This window comes from Mycteria americana, chromosome 3 (genome assembly GCF_035582795.1).
Source record: "Mycteria americana isolate JAX WOST 10 ecotype Jacksonville Zoo and Gardens chromosome 3, USCA_MyAme_1.0, whole genome shotgun sequence".
NCBI classification, from domain to species: domain Eukaryota; kingdom Metazoa; phylum Chordata; class Aves; order Ciconiiformes; family Ciconiidae; genus Mycteria; species Mycteria americana.
In genome coordinates this window covers 20595829-20623023 of record NC_134367.1, presented here as the reverse complement: position 1 = coordinate 20623023, position 27195 = coordinate 20595829, and the positions used below count along the sequence as shown (strand labels likewise).

The 27195-nt window shown below is 37.4% G+C and overlaps 1 protein-coding gene across 4 annotated transcripts in view; it reads right to left on the bottom strand.

Moving 5' to 3' along the window:
• Window positions 1-27195, bottom strand: part of EIPR1 (EARP complex and GARP complex interacting protein 1) — a 99686-nt gene that overhangs the window by 72272 nt on the left and 219 nt on the right. For all 4 annotated transcript variants that reach the window (XR_012775143.1, XR_012775144.1, XM_075498017.1 and 1 more), the window contains exons 2-3: window positions 13939-14022; window positions 7644-7776 (exon numbers count right to left, since the gene is read on the bottom strand). Coding sequence is in view for 2 of the 4 variants with exons in the window: in XM_075498017.1 (XP_075354132.1) it covers window positions 7644-7776; window positions 13939-14022 (217 nt within the window). In the remaining 2 variants the exon portion in view is untranslated. The remainder of the gene's footprint in view (window positions 1-7643; window positions 7777-13938; window positions 14023-27195) is intronic.

The window sequence follows — 27195 nt, the reverse complement described above, 5'->3', positions numbered from 1 at the left end:
ACTGATTGCCCAAAGGCTGCATACTACTTTGTACCTTCTTGCTTTCTCACAAATAGTTGCAGCCATACACTCATCCTTTAAGTGACATATCCCTTATTTACTTTTGAGATCTCCTTCCTTCAGGATTTCCATATTCTCCAATTTTACTATTTCCTTCACTCCTTTACCTTGTCTTTCAGCAAGCATTTTCCTATCAGATGTGTGTCAGTTAACAATACATTGGCATTGCCTACAGTTATGCTCCTGAGATATGGTCATCTACTGTTGTCCCCCAAAATACATCCTTCACCTGCATGCAGGAGAAACACTAAAGTAGCTGTTTTTAATCACTTCCTCAATACTCACCTTTACAGTAATAGAGATAGCTACGTAGATCTAATTAGAGGTTCAGCCAGCAAACTGTGTTTTCCACCAACGCAGAATTCTTAGTCTGGATCATTTCTCTATTTCCTCCCCTGTATCTTCCCATCACTTCATGTAAACCCACCAGTCTGCCTTACCCCCTTGACTTCTCAAACAGTTTTACCAACTCTTCTAAGCACCTGTCGGACATATATCAGAATGCAGTAACCACCCAAGTAACTAGCCATTACATAGTATCAAAATTTAAATAAACCACTAGTTTCTCACTGACATTCTAAATAGACGAGAGCAGAGCAATAGATTTATGCAGAGCAATGCATAAATCTGAGTTTTTATTCTAGCTTATAGGATAACACTGAAGTTTATTCTTTGCAAAACCTGAATATAAACAGAAACTATTGGACTACGAGTTCCCTTTATATTTATCGAAATTATTATTTTAGAATGATATTTTTCCCCAAAGACATCATCATGAGCATTCACCCCCTTTACCAAATATTCTGCTGTGCAGAGATGACACCCAAGCCATTCAGGAAGGAGCCATCCATTGCTGGCAAAACTCACATGGCTGCAAAACTCTTCAATTGGCCTACAGAAAAATCCCTCTGCATTCCCTTTTCCTTTAATGATGTAGCTGAAATTTACTTTCTACAGCACTAGGTCCTCAGGAAATAGTCTGCCTCCATTTTAACAGTATCCTAAAATGGCAGGTGAGAGAAGGGGAGGGATGTATAAAAAGGAGAACAGATTAAAACGAAGTTCTATATGAAACAAAGCATATGCAAGACACACACACACACACTCACAAAAACCACATACAACCACCCACCCCTGCACATTCACTTAATTGGTAAATTTTTCAAACACTCCATGACAGCGTATTATAAACTGGACTGACAAAGATGGCATCATTCAGGAATCGACATGTTTCCAAGTATTCCAGGGATCCCACTTTTTTCAGCCAACCCTAGATCTGAGGCTTCCATCACCTACTTTACATACAAAAATGATATTAAACACACTCTAGTCTTTTGGTATCTCTCCTCACCTCAGCAGACCATTCAAATGGCTTTCCTATCTCCCTTCCTGTAGTCTGAAACGTCAGCAATACCAAGACTGTACATGGAACGTACTCCAGCAGGGTCTAGGGCTTTGCCAGGTTTTCATTGTTCTGGTTCCCAAGCAACTCTGCTCTAGAGTGATCTACAGGTTTTTGGCATTTCATCTGATCACAATGAAACATTTATCCTAGTGTAGGCTAGGATGCTCTTTTGAACAGTGAAACAAGGCTTCTTTCAAACTTTTAGTAGTGATACACATGTAAAATTACTTTCCCCTTAGCAGAGCTCTTGGATGGCTACCAATTTCTTGCACATTTGAAGACTAATTTATCTTCATTTTAAAACTTATTATATTTAGTGTACCATTATTCTTATTGGTTTATATCGTTATTTGGAGGGTACATTCTTGACCCTCACCCCACCTCATCATTATTCTTTTCTGATATTTAGAAGTGCATTTCTACTAACATGCTATAATCTCCTTAACTACTTTGTCACCTTTCTTATTCACATTTTTAAAAGTGTTACTCCTGTCACATTTTAAAGAAAGTAAAAAATGAATAGTCAATTGACTACAGCTAGTCAGAATAGCAAAAAAGAAGGCAGGTGTAAAGTTCCTAGAATTGCTCTGACAGGGATTTTCCACTAAATACAGCATTCTTCCTTTTCTTTCTGGGCCACTGTGAAGCAAATGATTTGATTTCTGCTTTGTTGAACATAACTAAGATATTTTTTAATATCAGAGGCAAATAAGCCCATGTAACTTTTCAGCGATTAAGCATTACCAATTAAAATGCAACTGTAGTATTCTATCTTATTGCCACCTTTATTATCATCACCCAAAACCCTCCGTACATTGTACCCTTCTCAACAATCCATTCTTTTAGCTTTTTTTAAAACCTAATCTGTATCGTACTGAACTTTAACAATCTAATTTAACTTCTAAAGCTAGAAGACTACCAAACTCATTTTTCCTCTTAATTCTTACCTACTTTAAAGCTGTCAGTAGCAATCTTATCCCGTTCAAGAAAAAAACCCCACCCCTTATTTTAATTCAGTTGACTTGCCGCAATAGAGGGGAAAAATGATGCATCAATGTCACAAAACTGACTAACAATGCATAAATTCATCTAGATATTTCAAGCATTTATTTTACAAAGCCTTCTTCCCATGTCCCCAAGATATTCATATTTTAATCCTTTTTTTCTGCCTTATACCTAGCTTCTTTCACGTACTTATGCACTTTTCTCCCTTCAGCTAAGGAAGCTGGGGTAAAATATAGCATTCCTAATTCTTACAACGCTCACAATACCAAATAGCTACCAAACACATTTGCAAAAAAAAAAAAAGTTACCTTTCAGTGTAATGACTGCCTAAAATAGGTAGCTCATGTGTCAGGGATTTTTATTTATTTATTTTAAACTGTGGATCTGAAGGATCCAATTATGTTTCTAAAATATAGGAAAGCCACTAGGTTCACAGGTTGCTATGCTGGTATGTCCATAAAGTTTGTTTAAAAACCCTAGGAAATCATATTTATTTATTAAAACAGAGATGCAAAATTAAACTTATAAAACATGACCTGCTCCTAAATCAATTTTAATGTTTTATCATGCTTTGGCTACATTCAGACTACCATTTGCATATGAGACAAGCAATTTTTAATGGCAAAGGTGGCAAATGACAACAAGTAGAAAAACAACATCACCTCTGCTCAATTACTACATCTACTAAGTATGTATCTTGTTTATTAGCAATGCAAGTTGCACAGGAATGGTCTTAATACTTTTCTAGCATACACTATCACCGAATGCATTAGAAGTGTGTAGTATAGGTGAGTACTATGCCTCTAGCATAGTAAATTTCTGATCTTTGCTGAAAGTTAGACAAGATTACACATAACTACTAAGCTTATCACTTGATAATAAAATCATCTTCCTATAACATCAGTAGTAATAGTATAAAATTCCCTAAGTGATATATCCATCATTGGTGGGAGGGGGGACCACTATAATCGAAAGAGGAACCGAGTAGAATAAGTTTTCCCTTTGCAATTATGCGATTTTTCTAAATCAGTATTTTTAATGTGTGTGCATGGGGAGGGGTGGAGAGGTAGTTGCACAGTTTTGTCTTTATATTAAGACAAAATGGCCTGGAAAATGGAATTTCTGGTTAATATCCAAAGATGTATTTGTTCCAATGCTATTGGAACCAGCATTATTCTAGTTAATATCACCATTCAGAATTAAAAGATACAAGGCTTTACTAATGATGCAATGTCAAAATTAGAAATCAAAATTAGAAATCAAAGTAGTAAATACAGATGCTAACAAGAAAATGAGTTTTCTGGGTTTTGACTTGAAAGGAAGGCTTTTTTCCTTTTTAAAACCTATGTACTTTACCAGGGTATCGTTATGTATCTTGAACAAAAGAATACAGACCAGCATTTAAATTAACTTTATTCATCGTTTAGAGAACATAGTTCCCAAACTGCATATTCGGCAAGGACTTAACTTCCTTGTTCTGAAGAAGTCACAGAGAAATTTATCTAAGCCACCTTATTTTACTTTTTAGGGAAGTTACTCTTCTTGAAAGCATAAGAATTTAAACGGATTGTAGAATCAATATACCAGTAAATAGTAAATATTCTGACGGGCTTTATGTAAAAGGGCAGTAACTCTTATTTGACCTGTCTGCCAAAAATAAGAGTTGAGAGTCTGCCTCCAATTGTTGAAATATGCTGTATTTGGCACTTGTGACAGATCTTGCCTAGAGTTTCTCAAAAATAAAAGCTCATCTCAAAATGATGACTGAGTTGTGGTCACTTTCAAGTTTAGCCATTTATGGGAAAAAAACCTGAATTTATCAGAAGTCAGCACTTTAAAAAAAAATCTAGTGGACAACAAGGAAATTAGTTTTCACTGACATGGAAGCCTAGCTATGTCAAGGTTTTTCACATGACTTTACTCTTCGGTAGGTGTACCAATAATAATAATAATAATAATAATAATAATAATAATAATAATAATAATAGTAATCTACATTTGAAGTTTTACCTCCTTATGTCTCTTTCACTTATGCATGTCAAGGACAAGTAAAAAGATTTTACGTATCCATGAAGCGGGGGGGGGAGGGGGAATTGTAAATCCCCCAGAGAGTGACAGGGGTAGATTGTTTCTACATTAGTATCACTCCTTTTGAAGGAGGTTTCCTACCTATATGATTCAGGGAAAAAAAGCCTCCTAACTATGACTTTGGAAGCAGATGCTGTGTAAACATCAGGGGAAAACCAAAACAAACCAAAACATATACATATCCACACACAAGAAAAAAGCTTCAGATCTGTAAAATCCCACACCATCATGCTTAGAAGTAGCTAAAATGCCTTTGGGGAAAAAAAAACTCAAACACACACACAAAAAAACCCCACAACCAGAAAAAACCCAAAAAACCAAAAAACAACCAAACATAGGAACTTACCCATCCAAGTGGGCCTTTCAACTTTTGATTAAGAGCCCTGTTACATCAATTCAAGGCTTCTCTCAACCAGAACAGTAAAAACTTCCGAACATATCAGCATCCTTTTCAAACACACAGAGGGGGTTGCAACTTTCCATTTGATTCTTGACCCCACAAATAACCTACCATTACCAGCTGAATACAAGTATGCATTTCCGTCATGCAACTCTTAGCACTCAGCAGAAATTAACAAAAAGCTTTGCATATTACATTATTTTGCTAAGTTTTATCCCTACAAGAGAAAAGGGAAGCAAATAACATCAGATCCTTTGTATTTCAAAACATACAGCAAGACTGCTAGTGTGGTCTTTGACTTTTTGAGGTGGTAGGATTAACTGTCATGTAGTTAATTAAGTAAAAAAAAAAAAAAAGAAATTGAATGTCTCAATAATATTATAAGGGATGATAACAACTGGATACTGTGAAAAGATTTTTCACCACATTTTAAAAATATGGTATGATTAGAAAAGGGAAGAGTAGCTAAAATCTGGGGAAAGTATGTTTAAAAAGAAATCTTGTATCTTGTATAAGTCAGCTCTAGAAAAAGAATTAATCTGCGGTCTGAAGAACAGCAAGTCCAGATGACTGAAACACTAAAACAAACAAACAAATGCAATATTCAGGAATCAATATTTTGCTGTATCACTAGCTGCAAAATGCTTTTAAAAAGTTAATCAAGTCTCAAAATCCCCCTTCAATGTAGGTACACAGTATTATTCTTTCAGTTTAACCATTATTATATTCCCCAAACTTCCTATACGAAAGGCATACTTCTCAGACAAAAACCAAAGAACAGGAGAGCTGTGAAAAAAGTGCTCTTCTGTTTGCATTTACTACATCTGTTTTTCATGACGTAACATAAGACCTTATTCATACCTTGGTTATGCTAACTATCTATAAGTGTAAGAAAGGAAAAGAAAACTCAGTATCTCTCCCAATATAAAAGAGGAAATTACGAAGTTTTTTCATGAGAGCTTCACCCTATTCCATTAGCTTACTTCAATGAGCTATGAAATGCAAAATGTACATGATTTCACTTTTCTTCAATGCCACATTTCACCACTTATTTAAGCAACTTAAAAAAATAGCTATTAATAATAGACACACATCACACTTCTTCAATCTCCCAGTTTCAACAACAGTCAAGATTTGCCAGAAATAATGGGCTCAGACACAAGAGATGGTCACAATACCTACGACCGTTCCTGACAGCATCATCTCATTTGACTGGTACTTCAATAAGGAAAATAGTTAAGAGTCTTTTCAAAAGAACAAAACAAATGAAATACATAAAAGCATTTTAAAGGTTTTGATTGCTTAATTTGGTTGCATTACTACTTGAAATAAGTTGTCTGCTAAACTCAGTATTCCTTATTATTAGAACACCATGCTGTGTGCTTTCTGTTCTATACATTGTTATTTAGAGCCTTTAGAGAAAGGCTAGAGAAAGAAACTTAGAAACTCGTTTTGGTTTTCTTTAAAGGAAACTTCAGACAGCTTTCTCAGATTCTCCTCTGAAACTAGCCAGAAAACTACTAAGGTGACTTTAGAATTTCAGGCCTGATTACTGCTTTCTCATTTTCTCCATGGACCACTGGAAAGGTGAGGAAGTTACATCCAGTAAGTCAACCAGAGAGTAAAAAGTAATCAAAAAAACGGCCAATACCATTTCAGTGTTCTCTCTCAGTCAAAATACCCACAATCATTTTCAGTTTAGAAAACAGAAAAAGCTCTTTATTATTCTACTTATCTTCTATAATTGTCTTTAAAAGATTCACATAAGATTTGTAAAAAATTCAAATGTTAGCACTTTTATTTCAAATGTTAGCAAAAGAGCTAGGAGAACGTAGCAACCCTGGAACCTTCTCTCTAACATAGCCACAAGGTTGAGCAGCAGGAACTCACATCTCTACAGCTGTCCACAGATGCACGAAGTCTGAAACTCACTACCTTATTCTTATATTCTTGGACTGTATTTCCATGAAAGAATGGACTAATACTTACTACAAGAAATAATATTTATTCTAATTGACAGCACAGATTTCTTGCTTGTCAGAGAGAAAAAGTACTCCCTTCCCCAAGCGATGCAAGCGGGTTTTTCAAGCCTCATAACAGAAAAATCTTCACACCTGCCTCACCTAGGAAATGCAGAGACGCACTAAATGCACTTAATCTCAGCGGTTGTGCATTTAGTGTTAGGTTACACAAGGAGCATTCCTACTGTTTCTGATGAGATATTTAGATAAGAATTTATAGTCCTCTGTGGGCATATCTGCATTAAATATATGACAAATAACTTTATATACAAACTTCACCTGCAATTTTAAAGAGAGCTTGATGCTGGAATAATGCTGTTTTGAAAGACATTTACTTCCACTTTCAAAAGCAAACATATAAAACAATAAAAATAATGAAGCCTAAAATAACAAGAATATATTTTATTTGCCATGCTTTACATTAATCAGGCAAGCAATACTTTTATTATGCTGCTTTCCTTGACATGAATGCAAAAGTAGACTTCTAACCAAGATGATATAAGGATACGAGACAAATGAGGTAAAGCTACAGCAGATTTTTTGAAAAATGCCTGCGTTGATAACTCCAATTTAAAGTGTTCACACATAGCTAGATGTTCAATCTTTGCACATTCAAAAACATCAAAACACTTAAACAAGTTTAACATCGTTAGAAAGGACTTACTTTTATTGTAGCAGGTTGCTAGTACACCTTTATCTGCAGGACTGGTACTAATGTGCCAAATTTCACCCACTTGATGAAGGAGAACGTTTTTGTTTATAATGTTATTTTCATCATCAAAATCTATGATGTGAATCTGCAAATACAATAAAAGAACATTAGGGTTTAAAATGTTTTCCTGTGGGTCTTAATTATACACGATGACTGCACAGAACAATATAATGAGAATTTTATAACAGATATCTACTTTAATTAATTGTTATACTAACAATTTAGTATATCGTTTATTTCATGCAGGATATAGTTTTCTGGAAAAACACATGCAATTTCCCTGTTTTGAGCAAATACCATGTTTATTCTTCTCAATCTTGCAACTTAAAGCTTGAAGGTGATTTTTCATTTTATGGCTAATACTAAATAAGCCGCTCGTATTGCAATTCAACACTTCTTATAGCAACAAACAGAAATAACAACATTACAATCCTTAGTCTAATGTCTGCACCAATTCTGTATCCAAACCATCGAATTCAAACATCCTATGAAGAAGGAAGAGGAGAGAGGGAAAGGACTCTCATTTGAAACAAATATTGTAAACTCAGCAAGAAATTTTTTGAGAGTTCCCTTCAGCAATCACAAATCTGTACCAATATATAAATCTGTAATACTTTTTATACTATATGGAAAAATAAAACTTTGAACTGAAAGATGAAGAAAAACAATAATGTTTAAATATATAAATAAGATTTTTAAAAGACATACAGCTAGGTTTGCTTTTTGTGATTTTGATTTTTATTTGTCATGGGGTTTTTGGTTTTGTTTTTTAAATAGGTCTACATTACTCTCATTTTTCCTATTTTTAGTTAGTTGTTTTTCTATAGTTGCCTCAGAAATAGAAGAAGTTGAGAAAGATTCTAGCCTGGCACAACATACACAAGTAACTTTACTCATAGGACTAATTCCACTAAGCTCAACAGTGAACAAATAAATTGTAGAAGACCCACAATATTTAGAGAACTGTATCCTCATGAAAAATTCATTAGCAAAGTTGGGTGAACAATGAAGAGAAAAAAACCAAGAGACATCCTATCATAATGACTGAATTCAGTCTACTGAATTAACTACTGAATCACTGCAAAAATCTTAGCTACACAGCATTACAGAAAATTTTCTTAAAATAAAGAAGCTGCTAAATAGGTCTCAACTTAGTCTAAATTGGTAATATTACACACTTTTTTTTTTTTTTTTTTTAAAAAAAGGGCTGAGTTTACATGTTACCTTTTTCTTTCTCTTCCAAACACTGTCATCAGCAACTTCTCCTTCAAATATAATGCTGGACCCTCATCACCTGTATTGTTCTTCCACTCTGTCATCCAAGGCATATAAGCACCTCTGCAGCTGATTAGCAAGTTGTCTTTTCAGACTTCATTTGTTGCCCTGAACCTAGAAATCTACCTAGGAATCAGGACACTATCCATCTCAGGAATCACGACATTATCCATCTACCCCACCAACTGCACAACCATCCTCCTGTCCAACTTAAAGAGTGACCGTCCTGCCTTTCAAAGCTCTCCAGAGTAGCATCACTTAGCCTTATCTATCATTTCACTTTATTTTCGCTTTCTGTACATCCCCTCTCTGATCTATTCCCTGTATCCCAATTCAAGAGCTTCTGTCTATACAGAAAGCTCTTGCTCATTTAATCATTAAAAATAGTTTAACCTTATCCCTTGGTTTTTTGTTGTTTTTTTTTAATAGAAATTGAAAGACATCATCTATTCAGCCTTCTATGCTGCTCTAAGCAGATACATTTTGATGTTCTGAATAAACTTACAACTCAAACTGTCAACAAGTCAAACAGCTACTTTACAAGCACAGAACTAGAAGGTAACGAATAGCAACATATTCACAATTCTAAGTTAAAACATTTTCAACAGACTCATGGCAAGAAGAGTAACTCCTGTTATTTTTACACAGCAAAATACTGATAATTGGCTTTAGCATAACAGAGAGAAGGGGATCTCTGAAATTTACTGCATTGGGTATTTAACAGAGAAACAGTGTGAAATATGTGAAGATCTGTCGTAATTTAAAAATCAAAAGTTATTTTAGTTTCCCATGTAAGGCACAATCAGATCTGCTAAATGTGCTTGTTTTCGGCTATCTCAAAAAATATTAAAAAAAAAAAAAAAAAAAACCCAAAAAAACAGGAAATGCAGGGGAAGGCAACCTTCCATTGGAGTCACTGGAGTCTCCTTTGGCAGCTCAACCCAAGTCCCTGAAGGTGAACGACAAATCTAAATGCCATTTACTACAGTCACACACATTCTCTACCCACGCTAAGCAGGTTAAGAGGGTCACTCAGCACATAAGCTAAGGGAGTGCTCTTTACTCCATCTGAAGCCCTTTGAAGGCACAAATAACCAATTTCTCCTCTGCTGTTATGCTTCTGCTTCAGCCGCCATCATGGATAGCTGGAAACTCTGCTGGAACACACAGTTAACCGATCAAAGGTCCAGACTGAGACTTTTAAGAAATATGAGATTTAATTCTTATGCAAGGGTATTGTTTATATCCTTTTGAGTTGAAATATTACTTCTTCCACAGCTATGCCAAACAACACAGTCTACCAGAAAAAGCTGATCAGCTTAACAAAAAGAACTGCAAAAGTTCCCCTGATGTTTTTCTGCTAATCACGTTGATGTGAACCTTCTTCTTAATCATGTTGATGTGAATACATGATAAATTGGATTTATCATATGGAATAGTGACTTTGCTAAATAATGACAAAAGATTTTTCACAGAAAACGGACTAGTACCAAATACTGTACCAGTGTGATGCCATGAAGACAAATATTTGCAGAAAGAAATATTCACCTATAATAACTGTCTGATAGAACTGGACAAACTTCAGTTCTGTGGGGTGTTATCCTTCAGTTCTTGTTCTAACTTTTCTTGGAGTGTAGAAATGAGCTTTACCATGGATTAGTTAGTGCAGCATATGGACGCCATAGATGAGGATACAGAAAATGGTAAGTGTAAGTAAGCTAAGAGAACTTTCTCAACATGACTGTAGTGTAATGGTTAATGATACCTGTAATCATAGCTCTTGTGGAACACAATCCTTGTGGAAAACACCTCTTAGAAGTGACTGGTTTTATTACTAGTAACTACACAAATGAGTTACTAATCTGGTCTAATTACACCAGGAAAAATTCCCACTGAACACAAGCCTAAGTATTGAGGAAAAAGTAGTGAGATTTGAATGAGAACAAATAACTATTTAGTTCTCCTCAAAACCTGGAGGAATTACTAATTGCTAAGGAAATTACTAAGGAAGGGAGACTAAAACTAACCAATTTCAACACAAAATATCTTTTTCTTCAATTATGCAATCTCCGTAATTTATTTTCTTTCATCAGGCACTCATGGGCAGCAGAGACTGGGGAACTGTTTTAGTTCAGCCAGTGCCCTGCTTTGTGACTGTATAATGCCATGCATTAAGGTAACCCATGAAAATAAGTATTTTAGGTTCTAAAACACAAGACTGAAAATAACTTGGAGAATTCTGAGAATGAGAGAGATCAGAAAAGAGTAAGTGATGTATACTTCCTTTATATGCTTCCAAAGCATACAGGAAATGCATCAAACTAATAACAGTATAAAAAGCCAAACTAATAACAGTATAAAAAGCCACGGTTTAGCAACAATTAAAGTACTGAGGACAGAAGTTCTAAAACTACACTGTGCAGAACACAGATCTTGCATCAAAAAGAAACCACTTAATTTCCAGTTATGAGTTATGAGGACCAAATGCCAAGTACTACACACTGTTAATATCTCAAATATTGTTAGAATATAAAAACCTTATAAACATTTTCCTTTGCTACCAGTGTTAATAGCAAAATATTTTCACCAGATGTCCTATGAATGCCTAAATTGCTTCATACAGCAGTAAACCTCAATGAGGCAGAAGTTACCATGCCAGCTATACAACTACTGCTCTTTTATTTGCACTACACCTGTCCACGACCAGAAAGGAAGAAATATTCTGCACATGATTGCGCTGCATAAGAAACCTCTCATTGTGCAGCACTTGGTCAAGCACTAGAGGTTGCAAGCCAGCTCGTAAGTTAGGTTAGGTAACTAAAAAAGTTTTTAAGCAAACCTAGAGAACCTAGGACTGATTAAGCAATAATGCCTTGAGGCCTAGGGCACTTCTTGGGGATTAGCAACTAGCTGAGAGGAGCTGATGGCCTGAGGCACAGCTAAAGGCCAATAACCCCCAAACATTTGTTAATACCCTAGGAAGCGTCCTGCATTTCCATTATTAATGTTATTCATTGGAAAAAGAAAAGTATACTCAATAAAGTTGAAATATGTGTATAGAGAGATATTTCTAAAATATGTAGTATATGCCCAATCAACCTACCTAAATCAGAACACTTAAATTATTGAAGATCTGCTGGATATCAACTGATAAGCGAGAATCATTCTCCAACTACAATTTTGTATCAGGATTTAATTAGTTGAACCAAGAAGTAGAAAACCACGTAGAAACCCACATTATAACCAAATGCCTGAAGACCATCTGAGACAGCACAATCAAAAATATAATTTTCTGTATTTATTTTTAACTAAGTTTGTCCTGCCACTTCTTTTGTTATTGGTCTCACAAGTACTACCTGAAATGTAAAGAAACTGAATACTCCATCCCCCTTATGCCTTTGAATATTTTTTTTCTTTGAGCCTCATCCAGTATTATAATTGAGTAACAAACTCAAAACCTCACTGGGAATCGACAGCTCACATCTCCTAGAGCTCATTTTGTTCTGAGCTCATTTTGTACAGTCCACTACAGACCAGTTTCAGAAGAGTCAGTGACTGCCTCCATTCTAGGAGCTTCTGTGGTGGCTGTCAGCCTTGGCTAACAGCCAGACTCCCACTCAGCCACTTGCTCCCCCCAGGCAGGACATGGGGAGAAGACAGGGAGAATAGGAATGAGAAAGCTCATGGGCCAAGCTAAAGACAGGGAGATCGCTTACCAATTACTGTTGTGGGCAAAACAGACTTGACTTGAGTAAATTAATTAATTAATAAATAATTAAAATTAAAATGTACTTACTAATTTGGGTAGTGGGAAAGACAGACAAACCTTAAACCAGCACCTTCTCTCCCCCCTTTCCCAGGCTTAACTTCACTCCAGACTCCTCTAACCCCGTTCAAGCAGCATCGGAGGGTGTGGGGCAGCGGTGGTTATGGTCAGTATATAGTGTTCTCTCTCTGATGCTCTTTCCATCTCACTCTTTTCCTCTGTTCCAGCGTGGGGTCTTCATGGGCCACGGTTCCTTCAGGGACATCCACCTGCTCTGGCACAGGTGCTCCACAGGCTGCAGTAGATACCTGCTCCACTATGGAGCACCTTCTGTTTCTCCTGACCTTGGTCTTACCTCTGCTGTTTCCTCAGCTGTTTCTCAGTCTTTGTTCCCTCCTCCTCTTTCCATTCAGCATTTTCTCCCCTTTCTTAAATGTTTTCACAGAGGTGCTACCAGGCTGACTGTGTCCTGCGGCAGGTCCACTGGAACCAGCCATGTCTGGCAGAGGCAATCACTGACCTCTTCTCACAGAGGCCACCACTGCAGCTCCCCTGCTATCAAAGCCTGCACTCAGTACTTCTTCTGGCCTCAAGATCTTCTTTCAGTATGAAGGCATTTACTGGAATTTAGTCACCAAAATTGAAATTTCTGTACAATTACAAGTATTGTACTCTTAACTGCAGAAGAAACAGCCCAATAGAAATTGAGCCACGAAAGTCACTCAAATTTTAGTTTAAATTGTTGTTAAACTTATGATCAGAAAGGACACAGCTGATTGCCTCTAATGGGACTCCTGGTATGTGCACAGTTCCGTGTACGTGAAGCTTCATAAACTGGATTTTTCATTATTAATTACTGGCAGTCAAGGCTTAAAGACTTTTGCTTTACTTTGCATCTTCTGTGGTTTAAAGATAGCTCCAGAGAATCTCTAGATTAAAATTAACAAAAAATATGGCGGTTCCTTTACTAAACCAACCTGATTTAGTCATACAATTTAGAAGAGTAATTTAATTTTCAGAATACACACACAACTTTCATTCACCTACATTTCTTACCAATATCTTTACATTCTACTCACAGAAGTCTTCAACTTGACTATCACTTAACGTTCAAATTCAACAGGGGAAGAAAGGAGGAGGAATGATATTTGAACAATGTTAAAAAAAGAGGAGAAAAATTACAACTGACATTTGACAGAAAATTACCTGATTATCATATCTAAGAGACTGTGTTCCAACCAAGAATCTTATTGCATCCGTTTCTGCTGTCTGAGGTGTTAAAGCTCGTGCCTAGGGAAGAAGAAAGCCATTCAAAAAGTCCAATTAATACAATACATTAATTTCAGCAAAAATCTTGAAGCTTATGTATCAATTATCATTTTAAGCATTACATTCGTACAATCTGCAGACTTTCCTGCCCTTTATGTCTATTTTGGTTAATCCGTTTTTTGTGCAGTTTCTCACATTTGTGAGGTGCATGGAACATACATATGCTAAACACATTATCTGGCCTTCATTATAACAGTGATAATATTCAATATTATAGCAGTTCTTCCAAACTAATTCTCCTTTATCAACTGAAAAAACTCCATAGAACAGTGAACAATTCTTAAATACGTTAGCTACAATATCCAAACAAGGGGCTGTTCTCGCAGAAGTTTTCAGACATTCAGACTGAAGATGCCTGCATAAAAATTAATTCTTTTTCTCACCATTAACCACCAACTTTAGAAGAAAGTTAAAAAGTAAACCCCTTCCTTTCCACTCCAGGCCCCTACAGATAAGAATTGTCTGAATGACAGGAGAAATAATTTGTTATTTATCTATTGAAATTTTGTCATAATCTTATTATTTTGTTGTATTATCGTTAATGAGAATGCTAGACTCTCTGCCTCGCTCCTTCAACTTGCACCAACCACAGTCTTGGAAGAAGCAAAACAAAACAGTTAAGGGCTATGGGAGACATTGAGAAATAAAGTATAGCTTGAACTAAAACCACAATTGCTAGTTTGCACTAGTCATTAGCAGAGACTCTCTTAGCTAATTTTGAGTAAATGGGAGGTAAACTAACACTCAAAGGCACTTTTAGCAACCGTAAATAAACTGTGAGAAACATTCACTACTTCCCATGCAAAAGATACCCTAATAATATTGTTCAATATGAATTTTTTGTCGAAACAGAAAACCAAACCTTTACAATTCACATCCTATTTAGCATAAAATAGTTCAGATCTCTTTAGACACTAAAGCCTGTATTGCAAGCAAATACTTCAGAAGGATTCAGGTAACTGTTGAATAGCCCTTCCTACTGCCATCCCTTTGCACAGCTAGGTAATGATTACATTCTGGATTCAGGAACATTTAGCTTCAATATACTCCTGTTTAAAACTTATTTTTAAATTAATATTGGAAAGATGCCTAGAAGCTTGGCAAGGAATATTTGAAATACATTACATCACAATACATCAATTTAGAACAATTTAATTCTAGAATAGCAACTTGAAGAGATTTGATTTTTCTTAAATAAGGCAAAGCAATCCAAGCCCTTGCCTGGCAGTAACAACAAGAACCAACTCATTTTTCAGAATAAGCTCTGAACTCCTACAGAGCAGATACTTATCTTGCATCTGAAATGTGTGATTTAGGCAATGTAATATTTTGCTTAAGGCTGAGCATAAGAAGTTAAAAAATGCAATGAGCTTAGTAAGTATAGGCTAGTAGCGTAACATTTATATCGAAAAAAAGCACTAGAGAACATGATTCAGCGAGTAGTTTGTGTTCAAAACATACTCAAATGCAGATCAGAGATCAGTGTGAATCCATACTGATTTGTTTGTACTCTCCTATTTATGCAGCACTTACCTACGACAAGCCTAGACAGTGTTTCTGATTGACAGAAACAACTAAAGTTCACCAAGAAGATTGCAGAAGAGCTATTCTTTTGTCTTGAACAGAATTTACGTTTGCAGATCTTTGGCAAGGGCTCCTTTTCATTTCAGATCTGCTTTCAATTATTTTGAAGAAAACACTAGAAATAAGCCAACAGCTATGTTATCTCTTTCAATCAAGTAAGCTTCTGTTGTTTCTGTAAGTCAAACAGAAGAGACCTCCAGGATCTTCAATAAAATAAAGAAATACAGGGGGTTTTAACCGCTTTCAAAGTCTTTCAAGTAGGTCTTACCATGTTGCTTTCAAAAATGCATGAGGTTAGACACAAAGTGCCCAAAATAAAATTATGTCAATACATGGTAACATTTATGTCATCAACTTCTCTATCCCTTCTTTAAAATATTTTTAAATTATTTCCCATTTTGCAGGGGGGGGAAAAAAAAAAAAAATCAAAGGCCTGAGAAAAATATGTGAACACATTTCACAACAACAAACACACTACTGTTTATTCTGTCATAAACAGCTACAACATCCATAGAATACAAGGTTCAAACTCATCAAGCATTCATAAATCACAAAGATCTGACTCATAACAGAAATAACAGTACAATGGACTTTCAGTTGTCTCCTGAACAAAGGTATGTCTAATTTTGTCTATTTTAAGTTACTATTAGAGAAACAGAGGTTATTTCAACAGATGATGAAGACACTGAGTAACCCTTGTGATGAACAACATAACCGAATTTGGAGTGCTGTCAAGATCAAGAAGAGTGCCTGAAGTTTGCCATCTTGTACTGTAACCTGTCAGAGCAGGTTGCAAATAACATCTTTCACAAAAGCATCTTGCCTCATGACTGCAGCTACCAGATAGAAAATAAACAAAAAGCATAGTATAATGAATATCAATTAATCTAAGCCAATAGAGCTTATTATTTTTACAAAAAAATCAGCATCCACAGAACACTAAACTGCATATGGCCCCAAAAAGAGTTACTACCTAAGATATTAAAGTACCATTTACTAAGAAAATTGCTGTGATGCATAGAAAATACGCAGAACACACAGCTGAAAGATGCAAACAGTGAGAAAACAAGTTGTCCTTACACACAATTTAACAGCAAAGCCCCAGCTAACTGATGCTTCTAGGCAATGCAACAACATATGTAATTAGATCATTTCATTTTTAAAGAAGGTCTAAGTTTAGAAAAAAATTATTAGCAAGCAAAGATTAAAACATCATGAACCACAAAGAACTTTTTGGTTCCATGTCCAAATTTCATATTCACCAACAGCTCTATGAGCACAAATATACGGTTTAAAGCAGGTGAAGATTTATAAAACAGGGGTGGTACAGAGGCAACTTGATTGTGATTGATGCTCTAACCAAATATTTTAACAATCTAGAAGGAACTTTATAAATATGCAGTCAAAATTCCACTCAGCTAACACAAAGGAGATCCTGCCTTTGGAAAGCAAACTCCAAAGAATTCTCAATGCCATACAAGTCTGCCAACAAATCTGAATGAACCATTCCTCCTTAGAAGCTTTTCAAAGTCCATGTATTTATCCTGCGTAGTAGTCTGTAGCTTCCCTAATTCTCATTTATTCCACTAAATTAAGGGTTGCACACAATCACAAAACAGAAAACCAAAGGAATGTAACAATTATCAATTCATCCCTGCATTTTCAGGGAAAAAAAAAAAAAAAAACTCTATGGCTGAGCAACTGTTGCAGAGATGCAGGGAACAGCATCACCACGCTCCAAAGGCATTCCTGACTAGTACTCTGTACATCATAGGACTAGACGCTCCTACCCACCTGGAATCTTTCAAGGTGACAAAATCAATTTGGAGAAAAATTAAGGCTGAGGTAGAAAGGAGAGGAAAAAAATATCTTAGGACTCCGGTGTAAGGAATAGCGCACGTACTCAAATACATTATTTAATGTGTTAATGAGAAATACTAAGTTCCACATGCCATATTCAAAAGAGCCTTTTTTCTTTTTTTTTTTTTTTTTTTTTTTAAAGAGACCATTGTGGCCTGCTATAGTACAGTTAGAACTCAAATACTCTGTTTTAGAAAGTTTAAAAAAAAGGTGTGAATTCATACTTAAACAGAAATACAAAACTGAATAGCCTATAGCGATGGTCACACTGAAGTTCAATATGGGTCAGGGAGACAGAATCTAGTCAAGCAAACATAACAAACTGGCATTTTCATTTACTGCATCCTGAAGAGAGCCATAAATTACATACCTGGAGAGGAATAACCATATGCGTGCATGCAAAAATAAAAATTAAAAAAGCGCTCATAATGCATCATCTGTTCCCAAGACAGTACAGCTGCCACACTTTTAGTAGCAGAACCACAAGTTCCGCATGAACTTTGAACATGCAATACTTCTAGTACAGCAGAAAGAAAGTAAAACTAAACCCATAGTGAAGACCACCACCACCTTGGAGGAACAGAGATCAAAAAGAGAGGGGTGGGGGTGGTAGCGAGTCACTTAAAGCGAGTGTAGGAGGTTTTACTAGAAAAGAAAACAAAAACATAAGGGTTTTTTTAGTTTTATACATGATAGAAATCCTGTGTTAGCATTTCCCACTGGAGATGGATCATCTCAGATTTCAGATTTCACACCACCTCCCCATATGCAAATATGTAAGTAATGAATGATGTAGAAAACTTTTTACCCTGCTACTACTCCTGTCATGGAAACTGTAGCTAGTGCACACATAACTAGAAAGCAAACATCGCCTACCCCATTGCCAGAAGACAAGTCCTGCCTTTACTATATGCATTGAAGGATTAATTAGAGATATGGAAACATGACTGTGCACTGCTGCATAGGTGTCTACTCATTCTTAGACTGCATCACTTGTGAGGTTAGACATTCTGGGCTTAAATTTCCTTCAATGACCTGAAATCTCAGAGTTTGGGGGTTTTTTGCCTCAAAGTTGGATCTTTGCAGACTACTTTAACTGCTTCAGTAGCAGATACTGTCCTTTCCCAATCAGTTATCATTCTAACCCTACTATCAAAGTGAAACATGTAGGAGTCCTTTGTTTCACTTGAAAAAAGAAACAACAAAAACAACAACAAAAACATCAGTGGATTAATTTAGATAAAGGGAGAGTATAGAAAAGACAGACTCTTCTTTGAGGTGCAAAGCAACATGATGAGAGACAGTGAACATGTTGCAACATAGGAAAATTCAGACTAGACATTAGGAAAAAAATTCACATTCACCAACCATGAAAATACTCAAAACTCAGCTGGACAAGGCCTCTAAACAACCTCATCTATCAAATCTACTTTGAGAAGGGAGTTGGAATAGATGATCTCCAAAGGTCCCTTCAAACCTACATTAGCTTGTGATCCTATGAAACTCTTGCAAAGTAATCTGAGCTGGTCACGCAATTTGCACAATTACCACCATCATCAGAGCAGTACAGACTGTCGTGACAGCTCCTTTTGATGGGAGCTGACATAACAGATTTCCGTCCATATTTCTAACACAGTCAGTTATGCACCCACTGGATGAGTACACCTTACTTCTACAGTGCGCTTGTTCAAATACTCTGGTTTGAGCAGAAACAGTGCTGACATACACCTGATGTTGTTTAATTCAGAGAGGTGACTCCACTGTTGAAAGCTTAACATCCCTTTACACGCTTAGTTGAATCTATGCCACGGAATTAAGTAATTTGCTAATGCACAATAGAAAAGAGAGTATCAGATCCTGGAACTGCTAGAGATTCTGGTATCTAGTAAGCCTACAAATAAAACTGGCAATTAACAGACTCGTGCTAGACTGCATTGCCCTTATCAAAGACAAAGGTGTAGATACATCTCCCTGATAAGATGTAGAAAGGATACTTATCTGGGAAGAGAAAAAGTAATATAAAATGAGTTTTTAAAAAAAAAAAATTTACAGGGTTGAATATTGATATCAGTAAAGAAATATTGAAGAGTTTGAAAGAGTTCACATGAAGGCTCTAGAAATTTATTCCAATATATTTTTAGAAGACCAAATTTACACCAATATGAAGAAAGCCTTGCTACATCCACCTGAAATAAGGCCAGATTAATATTTCCTATTTGTGGGCAAATAAAAATGAAAGGAATAATGTATCACCTCTCACGAACTGGCTACCAGTTTGTACGAACACCTGTGAAAATGACTCATGGACGAAAGGACTGAAAGTTTGGAACCAGTCATGCACCTTTGTGAATCAGATTTTGTTGAGCACCCTGTGGACAAAGGACAGAGATCCTGTTCATATGCAGGAGGCCACCAAACCGCCTGATGAAGATATAGCAAAACATGTTTGAGAGGGAAATCAAAAAGCTGAGACATATTAATTAACATCACATATTATCCTCAAAGGGTAGGCAAAGAAAACAAAAAAACAACAAAACCTGACTCATAGGAAGCTAGTAGGATGTTCCCAGAAGTCCATAGGTTAGGTAACCAACTAGGTAGTCTGGTTTCCATGAGACAAGAAAGAAAAATAACAAGGAACATGACCAAATTTTTTTATCCAGCGATGGTCACGGGGAAACAGGTGCAGCTACACATCAGGGAAAAGCTAAAACTGCCACAAACTGTAAGGAAACAAACACAGGCTTGAGCAAAGACTTGAGCCAACTCCTACTCCAAAAAAAACCAAACAAAACCACCACAGATGTACTTATCAGGAGAAATACAGGAGTAACATTCCAGTCCCTGAAATGTTATTCCTGTCAGGCACACATGCTTAACAGATCCTACTGTGTACATAGTAATTATGGTCAAAAGAATAACAGGCTCACACTGAATTAAGACACAGCTTTGACACCACATAAGCTAGTTGCTCCCTTGTCTTAGAAACGGGTCCTGAAATGCATTACACATAAAGGAAGAGGACAACGAAGACTTAACTGCAAATCCACTGGAAAAATAGACATTTATTTACGCAATGCAAAGGGCATGCAAAACCTAGAATACAAGTGTGACAAACAGCAGCATAAAGATAAAGCAGAAGAAACAGCAATCTTTGTGCCAGAATGCAGGAAAGACTAACTGGAGACTAGGCATCATGTCCACGCCTACACCAAGCTCAGTGTGATGGTGGGCAAAGACCACCTTCTACCTTACCGTGACAATTTAGACCACCTGCAGAATAATAAAAACCTCTGAGAGAAAGAAATAGAACAGAGCCTGCAGAGATAAGGGCCCTTGACAACAGCAAGAGATGATCCAGAGGAACACAATGACAAACTTCAAAAAGGTAAAGAATGTTGGTTTAAGGTAAGTGCTTTATGAAACCGTAATGCACTGAATCTCTACACTTTGTTCATAAGTTCTCCCGAAACCTTCTTTTCTTCACATCTTTTTGCAATACCAGCCAAATACACAAAATTACTGTTTTAATTAGACTGTTACTATTTAGGGCATTAATGGGCAAAGAAAAAAGGATCAGTACTTCTTCAACACATTTTCTTGCTGATGTATTGCACTGGTTTGGTACCAGCAAAGAAGAAAACATATACACTGACCCCAGCATTTGAATGTTTGCATTAGGTGTAATACAATCAAAAGAATTTATGTAACCCAAGTATCATTTGAAATTCATACAATCAATCTGTACTAACAAGCACTAAACTTGCAATACAAAATGTAAAGGACAGTATTTGGCTTGCAGTTCCCAAATCTGAATTTAAAGTTATTTTGACCATCTGCTTATGCTCAAAACCAGAAATAGTATGCTGCTACTTGGGAGGGTAGGAGCAGAGAAAGGAAGAGGGAGAGGGCTGGCTTTGCTGATGCCTCATTCTGGAGGCAAAATACAAGGTTTTTTCCCCCCCACTAGAGAAGCCCTAGGCTGATGTCACGAATATTATTTCTGCCTTCTGGCATAATTTCAATTTTCAAGTAGGTACACTTTGATCTTTACTCAGGTAGGACAGCCTTGTTTCCCCACCACAGCAGGAGACTTTGTCATCGACTGTGATAAGCTGCAGTGACTCTATCAGTGAAGAGGCTGGCAGCACACATGCCCAGGTGACCTTTAGTGCTCTCAGACAGCTGCTTTCTCCAAGTCTTTCACAGCACAAGAATTCCCACCACTGACGTATTTAGTGCACTGACCCTATTCCAAAGACTGACAGATTCTGTAAACCCTCACACAAAGCCTTGCATAGCACAATCATCCTTAGAAATCCAGCTTTCACACTGTCACTGTTCATTTATCATGAACCATAATGGTAACAATCATCTTTTAATAGTTCCTTCAAGTTCACATAACTGTATCTTCATGTTGCCATTAGTATGTACCATATCTCATATTATCAAGATCCTGCAAATTGCTTGAGGGTCCTAAAAGAAATAGTTTCCCCCTGATGCACTTCATGCATTATGAAGATCTTTGGGGCATTAGTTAAGAGAGTTTTGCCACTTACCTACTTTTTTTTCCCTAGTAAAACTTTAAACCTAACAGTGTAATGGACTTCCACAAGAAGCCTTCCCAACTGAAATGCTGCCCTCAAGAAGGGTCCTGAAGAGGGAGGCAGACAGGAAAACAAGTGAGAGAATACACACTCAGCCTGGATTAAAATATACAGGATTGGCACTCATGAGGCAAGTAGTCTTAGAAAAGAAAGAGGACTGAGACAAAACCTAGGAATTTCACTAAGACATTATCATACAGTTTCTTGAACCGATTCTGTTTTCAAAATAAATCCTCCAAAGACATCTCTAAAGCTGTATGAAAATTATTACCTACATTCTGCTTAGGCCATTTTCTCTCATCCCACAAGAGACCAAAAAAAGCTCTCCCAGGGAAGAGAACTCCACTGCCAATAGGAGCTATGGGCTCTGCACCTGCTCCACTCCCATACTGGGAGCACAGCAAAGCCTGAGGGGCAGCACGTGTTTCCCTGAGTACTACACAAGTGACACACATCTTCCTAGGAAGTCCCCTTTTCCCCCACCTTCTAATAGATCTACACCTGCTTTCTACTCCATCAAAGGTAGGTCAACTGAGCTAGTCTCAATACATACTGTTGCGGTGTAACCTGGCGGGCAGCTAAACACCACACAGCCATTCACTCACTCCCTCCCACAGTGGTATGGGGGAGAGAATCAGAGAAAAAAGAAATGTAAAATTCGTGGGCTGAGATAAAGACAGTTTAATAGGACAAAAAAGGAAAATAAAATAATAATAATAAAAGAATATACAAAACAAGTGATGCACAATGCAATTGCTCACCACCCACTGACCGGCGCCCAGGCAGTTCCCGAGCAGCGGTCCACCCCCCATCTTATACACCGAGCATGACATCATATGGTATGGACTAGTGCTTTGGCCAGTTTATATAATTTAAATAAAATTAACTCTATCCCAGCTGAAACCAGGACACATACTGATATTATGCAGATACACACATTGTAAGAGACCTGTGACCAATGTTGGTATTTTGCATTGCTTTAAGATTCTAAGTCACATTTAGCTTTAGGGAAATTAAGTTTCACCTTACTCTTGCAAACAGGCAAGAAAGTTCTAAAAATCAATAGTCTCTGTTCAGATTCATAAAACCTGTTAACAACTAACTGACAACACAATATGGGCCAAGTATTCCTCATTCAAGAAGCACGACAGGACCCCAATGCAGTACACAAACTCTGACAAAGTAGTAGTGCGCTTTTTTTTAAGTCTGCTTCAGCCAGACCCCATCTCAGGGTGCAGCTGGAGTTGCCCTTGCGTAGTACGGCCCTGCAGTCAGCCAGCAGGCTTTCTACTGTCCTTTCCGCCTGCTCATCATGCTTCTCCCTTGCAAGTCTATGTACTTTTGACATGTAACAGGCAGTAGGAGTATCTGGCATGATGAAATTCAGCTCAGTATTGTGGTATCCCCAAAATCCATTAAATATGCCAAACATATGCTCCATACTTATCACTCTCTGGCACAAGCAACATTCCTGCTCCCTCCCCCCATGATGCTGGCTAGCTTCTGCATGCTTTTAAACAAGCGAGATGTAGGCTGTTCCCCCCAAGAGTCACAGCTGGCATTGCAACTGAGCCAAACACCTATCCTGGAAAGCACCCCTCCACACAGCTCATTTCCAGGGGTATAAGCATCATCCAGTCAACCTTAAACTAACGCCAATACAGTATTTCGAGGCATTCAGTAGTGCTTATACACCTACTGAAAACATCACTGTTTAAACACTCAAAGAATAGGATGGGGAAAATTGTGAATCCCTGAAAATGAAGCCTATTCAACACAGGGTAAACACAGCGGGTACTCCAGGTTAGATCGTAAACATAGGTCAACTCTACACTGGACAAGTAAGCAGCATATAATTTCACTGACAAAAAATAGCACTTAGTGATACCCTTGAGAACCCATTTATCACATTCTCATAATCCAGGATACTGGTGAAGCCTAACAAGGTTCCTTTCAGAAAAACAACCTTTCTGTATTGAAATGTTCTGCAGATACACTGTTGCCCTGTATTCATCATCATGATCCACAGTCACATCACTCAGTCCTCAATTCAAGCAGCACCTCACATTTTCACTCACCACCCATTCCTCTGTAATTTTCTCATTTTCGCTACAGTTGGATGATCAGAGCAACTATGGCAGGATATTGTCTTTAAAATAAAAAAGTCGCAAAAAGAATCACACACCCTAAAACTCACAAATATTTTGTATGTCTGTACAATGTTCATATAGCTCACAGACACACTAAAGAGACAAAAAAATGACTGTGGGAAACAAAATTTTTCGAGTTATATGAACGTTATAAACAGCACAAAAAGAAAGAGTTGCAGCCATCTAGTAAATCAGGGGGAACTAATCAGGTAAAAAATTTAACTAGTCATGCAGAAAACTGAATTCATCACTAGTTTTAATCTTGTTTTGCTGTTACATGTTTAGCTTCCCCCCTCCACCCCAGGAAAAAAACCCAACCTCAAAACTATTTCTCACTGTTACTTGGTAAAACTTTTGCACATTAGGTACATGTACTAAGTAATTATACACAGTTGTATAAGGGCTCAAGATTTGTATCTTTAATTTCCATTCTCGCATGTCAGAACTGTGAGTCATGGGGTTCTTCTAAGTAAGACTTCGCTGTTCCACTAAGCCTTTTTTTGATGAAAACTGGATTCAAAAAAGAGAAATATGTATTTGTTCATTATTCTAAGTTACCTTACTTATGCCGATACATCAAAACACATTTTGCACATAAAACTGAACACAAATTGTGCAGAAATAATTCTACGTTAGTTAACAGATAGCACCCTAGGAAGAATCAGCTTTATTTTCCTATAAATCTGGCCACACTGGATCAGATGAAAGGCACATCTGCACAACTACATTTTCTCTGGCAGTGGCCAAAGACAGATTCTTATTGTTTGCTGGAGCCACATGTAGCTTCTTAGTTTGCAATCCCTCACGTAGCTTCTAGATGTCATGGTTTTGTGACATACAATTTTTATTTGTAACAAGAGTAAGAAGATTCCTCCGTCTTTTTAATACTTTATCATTTCAAATCTCAATTTTGAACAGGCTTGTCATAGAGCTAAAGTAAAGACTGGAAATAACAAAAAAAAAAAAAACCAAACATAAGAAAAAACAACAACATTCTTTTAACCAGGATGAACAATTCATCTGAAGAGATGCTTTCAGTCACAGTGCTTCTGACACACACTGGAAAGAAGCTGTAGTTGTGATGATGCAGCTAGCCATTATTATCTACCAACACAGAAGAAACCAGGCTTAGAAAAAATAATAATCTTTCTTATTAGACCTGGAGATGCAAGTTGGAAAAACCATACCAGTTTTAGGTTGTAGTCTCTCCATCAAAGCCTTTTTCAGAAAGCAGAGAGATGCATTTTGTTTTAAAGCCACACTGGCAGTTAATGGAGATCAGAAATAGAACCTTCATCTCTACGCTGCTTTTCCGACTTAGCCATAAGCCATCTTTTCCCCCCCCCCACCTACTCTCTAAATGATCTGTATTAACTGTAATTCCCTTCGATTACAGCCACTCTCTTAGCCCTTTTCCTTTATCCTCCCACCAGTCAGCCCTGTTACATACTTTGCAGAAGAAGAGAAGAGGTCTGTAGGAGATGTATGATTTGGGGAGGTTTGGGGCACAGGTCCATGGGGGTCCGAGACAACGCACAGTCTACCTTTCCAAAATTTCTGGAAGACTTATTATATATGACCTACAAGAAAGAAGCTATGAATTTTATTAAGTACATCATATATATCCTATTCTGCAAAAGAGATTTAAATATAAGTTTAAGTTTTATCAATTTTGAAGTAGGAGTTACAGCCATCTCTAGTCAATGACAAAATGACAGCATATTATCAGACTTCAGTAGATTTAACATTTAGTACAGGTGAATATTATACACTACCTCCTATACAAGAGGAAAACCAAACAAATATACAATTTGCCAAGGAGATATTGGTATAGTCAGTATTACAGAGCACACAACTCAGTAGCCAGGACACCCAAATCTGGAACCCAAATACAGAGAACCTTCATATATTACTTTCCACAAGCACTTTGGTAAAGATGCCTAAAAAAAGTGCACATGTACATATTTATATTACTACATCCACTGTAGAATGAAAACATTGCTCTGTGAGCTGCAGAAGAAACACAGTGCCTCCTATTACAGCTATAATGGCAATGATGATATGCCAGCTGTTGCCAAAGAGAACACGTAACAGCCGAGTAAAACCCTTATTGTGGGAAAGAAACATAAATCAGGGTCCCTCTCACCCATCCAGCTACCTGCTGTTTATTTTCCCAGAACTTGTAGAAACTTTATTAAATGCAAGACCTGTGTTCCTCTATGAAGATGACCAGTAACTTCCTAAGTTAGACAGTCCAACAACAGTCCCATTTGCTTATAGCCATAAACACCAATATGATGGACAGATTTGTCCTATGGGACAAATGGACAGACTTGCAACCCACAGCAAGAGATCCCACAAACCACAAGTAGCTTTACAGTTGGGTATGCCCAACTAAAATTTGGAACTGGTCAGAAACAGTTTCATGCCCTCTCCTCACAAAAGCTTTTTTTAATTTTTTTTTTAATTTCTGAAAACGAAGAACAGCTACAAGAGTCTCTTTGAGACTGACGGTATTTTCCGATCACCCCAGAGCAAGACAAAGACTTCTCCAGGGGTGGACCAGGGACTGGTGACAGAGCAGGAGCCCTACCAGCCAGGCTGCGCATGACCATGAGGGAAACAACCCCTGCCCTCGGCCCCTGCACCCACACTGGCGCACCTGCCCTGCAAACAGCAAGTATTGGAGCAGGGACCAACTCCTGCCCCCTGGTCAGCCACCTTTAAAAACCCCAACGCGACGGGCATATGCCAAGAACCGCCAAAGCCAGTGGTGCCACCGGTACCGGCTCAGGGGGGTGAGAGGACGCCCGTCTCCCCGTGAGCGGGCCCCACAGCCTGCCCCGGCACTCGCCGGCCCCACTCCACACACCCGGCCCCACTCCACACACCCGGCCCTGCAGCTACCACCTTCCCGGAGGTACGACCGACAT